The sequence below is a fragment of the Geospiza fortis genome, unplaced genomic scaffold (assembly GCF_000277835.1).
Source record: "Geospiza fortis unplaced genomic scaffold, GeoFor_1.0 scaffold194, whole genome shotgun sequence".
NCBI lineage: Eukaryota > Metazoa > Chordata > Aves > Passeriformes > Thraupidae > Geospiza > Geospiza fortis.
The window spans coordinates 5288490-5292320 of NW_005054322.1; the positions used below are offsets into that span (position 1 = coordinate 5288490).

The window sequence follows — 3831 nt, forward strand, 5'->3', positions numbered from 1 at the left end:
TAGATGTGGTTTTTTGTACTTGAGTCAGTGTCCTTGTGGTAGCTGTTTCTCTCTTTTTTCAGTTTCACAGAAAAAATTATGCCTTTGTGGCTCTGCTTTTTATCTTCTGTTTGTTCAAAGATACAGGAAAGAAAATATCTGTAAGGGGCTTCAGCCAGAGGCGCTGCATTCTCTCAGCTTCTTTTTCTTGTGGGGGGAATTAAATGCAGTCTTGATATTTCAGGTTTATACGTAACAGATAAATAAGTGTGCATGTTTTTCACAGACATAACAGCTAGAATAGGCTAATTCCTGCATAATCTGACTTTGTGAAAGCTTTAAAGGATAGTTTCTTCCCATGTGTATTTTACCTTTTGGACTTTCTTAATGTCTACATTGTGCTTGGCCTGACTAACCAAAGCATTCTCATTGTCTTTGTGACTAATCAGGGCAGCATATCAGTTCATCTTACTTAACTGGGATGTCAAATTTAGGAGCTCTCTCGCCTGAAGGCTCTCTAGGGGGAAGTGGTTTTCAAAATCTAAATCATCCCCAGGTGCGTATCTTTCCTGTGACAGATAGAGAGTGCCAGGAAGTCTGGAATCATAATTTAAGTGACTTGATCAGGTAGGATGAATTTGGGCTGAGGCATACAATTTTTAGGCAGATGTGTGTGTGTGTTTTCAAAAAGTGTCAATCCAATTAATTCTGAATGTCTTGATGAAGCAGATGTGAAATACTTCACAATTTACAAGTTCCTAACTTTTTCCTCTCCCCCTGCAGAGGCTGCAATTGACCCCCCAAAGACACCTGACAGCGAACCCTTGTTTACAAAACTGCGCAACCCAAGCACAGGCAAGTTCTGGAACTGTGACATGAGCTTGTTAAAATTCTGGTTTTCTCCACCACCAAAAGATTCATGTTTCTCAAAGCTGAAATAATGATGATAGGTACAAGTCTTACGTGCCAAAGATACTGCTGGTTATGCCAGATGGTTAATGCTGTGCAAACATTCAGGATTTCTTTTATAATTTTAATTGGTTGAACTGTTTATTCATCGGAAATATTGGCAGAACAAAAAAGGGGTGTAATTTAAGTTCTGTTTTTAAGTGCATTAGTTTTGGGGAGCTCACAGTGTTGGGTGTTGAGTCCAAGCTTTTTTTTTTAAATCCGAATTTAGGCTTCTTAGCATTCATCTTATGCTATAAAATAAATAGAGTTAGAAGAAGTGATTCAATTGTACTTACCAAGCTTTTTAGGTCTTTTCATTTTTAAATCTAATTTTCTTCTTGTGGCCTGGGTCATGGTGTCTCTTTTCTCCTTAACAGAAGACAAGGCACTTTGAATTCAAAATACATTAGAAAGACCAGCAAATGCAGGCAATTCAATGACACCACCATCCCACCATTACTTTCTTCTAGTCATATTGTTCTTTTTGTCAAGGATTTTTAATTATTCTATGATTAATTAATAATTGGAGTGTGTGATGCTGCAACAGAAACTTGCAGCAAGCCTTTGTTAGGGTTAACATTCTGTTTGAAAAACGTTTTTCATGCTGTTTTTTTTTTTCCTTTGCCTGAGCTAGTTTCTTTTCCGTAGATTAAAGTTTTATGGTTTTGGTCTGAAATTGACTGCTTGTGTTTTTATGTATTTACATATATGTGTATAACTGAGTCTTCAGATGAATTTTATTGTCACAGTATAGGACCCATATTTGTTCTTGAAAGAGGAAAATTGTCAAAAATAATAATACAGAATGTAAAACCACTTACTCATCATGATACCTGTTTCTTGATTGCTCAGATTTGCAATGGGAATATAAAGCCACATCTATTTTCCACCTGTGTTATTATTTCCTGCTCTAGCATACTGCCTTTGTAGTTTGTTATGCTTTTAAAAGCATAGATGTTAATTTGTTTTTCTCTGTGTAAAAAGAGATCTGTTTACCTTGTAGAATCAAAGATCTTGGGGAAGTTTTCTGGGGAAAACCTAAAGTGCAGTGATTGTCTGGGTGTGTTCCTTTAGAAATGCAGGACCTTATTTATAGTCCTGCATAGACTTTCAGTTATGTAGCCTGTTTTAAATACAAAGTCTGAAAATGGAAGAACTGAGAACACACTATTAATGTATTTTCCTTACCTTTGTGTCTAACAGATGAATTGTTGATGCCAGATACTGTATAAATAGGCACTGAAGGACTCAGCACACTGTAGAATCAATGCTGACCCCTTTATTAAATAAAAGCATGCTTTGTCCTTTATATAGACAGGTAAAAAGAACAAGATTTCTATCCCTTACAAAGGCTATAAAGTAGGATCAGACTGCAATTCAGAAGTACCACAAGAACCATTAGTGAAGTTGCAAACAAAGCTGTCCAGGTTCTCTCTCCATCCCCTGCAGTTCCTGTCCTACAGTACTGTAGGGAACCTGTGGTGACTGTCCTTTTAGCATAATGACATAAATTAAGGAGCTGTACTTAGGTAATAAAAAGGGTTCTTTTCCCAAGATTTCATAGCTCACCACTGGATTTGGCTAGCACACTCCCTGATAGGAGTCTTAAGTTGTTCAGTCAGCACTTCTGTGAGTAGTTTGATACGGGCCGGATCAAACTGTGGTGTAGACCCTTGTTGAGGGTGCACATGGTAATGATTGAAACTTCTGCTCCCCGCTTATGACTACTCATTGCTCCTCTCCTCCCCTACCCAAAAGAAAAATTATCAGAGTACTGAAATTATATCCTTAAGTGAGGTTAAACATCTGGTCAGCCTTTTGGATAAAGGGGAAAAAAATGCATTACCAGTCATTTTTGGGAATTCATGTGTCTGCCCATTTTTGCTGACCTCCCTCCGCACCTGGGGGTGTCTGCAGACTGAGAAGAGCAGTGCTGATGTCAGCTTTCAGGGCTTATACTGAGGCTTCTCTGAGCCAGCCCATCATCTGCAAGTCACTGCAATTTATGTGCTCTGAGCAGGACAGCCCTGCTGTAGTTGCTCTTGTTTGCTGAAGATGGATTGATAAGCAAGATAGAAACAGTCCAGCCAACAGACTCAGCTGACCACATTTCAGTGGCCCCTTCTGTAGTTGTGGCAACTTCCCATTTCAGATATGGAAAATGCCAGTCCTGTTTGCAATGTGTTGGTCACCCTTCCATTGTAACCCAAAACTAATGTCAAATGAGACATGCATTAGGGGATGACCTAAAATAAAGCTTTCCTTTTCCTTTCCCAACTATTAAGGTTCTGATGGGCGCTTCAAACCAACTTCTTCTAGCTTCCTTGTTTACTTTAGATGTCTACCCATACAGAGTCATCACAATCCATTTTGATGCACAAAAAAGAGTATTTCAGATTGTCCATGAAAGGTTTGAGACTTTTGTTCCCCTAACCTAGAGTCTGTATCCTCAAGACAAACATAATGGAAGGAGAGGGAATTCTCTTGTTTTCCACCTTCTCTCTTCACTGCAGAAGAAAGCTGATTTCTTGAGTGATTTTGATTTGGGTTTGGATCAAAGGCTTTGTGTTGTAAGATGAACTATTCACACATCTTATTTATTGATTCAAATTCAGTTTCGTTTATAGAGCTGGTAAATGAACATCTGTATATAATAGTGTTTTTTGTCTGAGCTCTCTTTGTAGTGACTTTATGTAGACTGTGTGTATGTTTGTGTGTCTGTATGTATATAAGGCACATTCTTCAAACATATTGGGTATTCTTTTGATTTTTCTGAAAGCTTACAAACACAAACCAGATTTCTTTTCAACAGGAGAAGCAACCCTTTACTTATTCAATAGTGGTGCACAGCAGCTGTTTGAAGTAAAAGCTTTTCATGAGGAGCGTCGTTCCTGGTTTATT

At 38.2% G+C, this 3831-nt stretch overlaps 1 protein-coding gene across 1 annotated transcript in view; it reads left to right on the forward strand.

Annotated features, from left to right (window-relative positions):
• RNASEH2B (ribonuclease H2 subunit B) overlaps positions 1-3831 on the forward strand; it is a 33942-nt gene that overhangs the window by 6813 nt on the left and 23298 nt on the right. The window contains exons 2-3 of the mRNA XM_014306934.2: positions 628-834; positions 3743-3831. The exon at positions 3743-3831 is cut by the window's right edge and continues 1 nt beyond it. Coding sequence (XP_014162409.2) covers positions 628-834; positions 3743-3831 — 296 coding nt within the window. The remainder of the gene's footprint in view (positions 1-627; positions 835-3742) is intronic.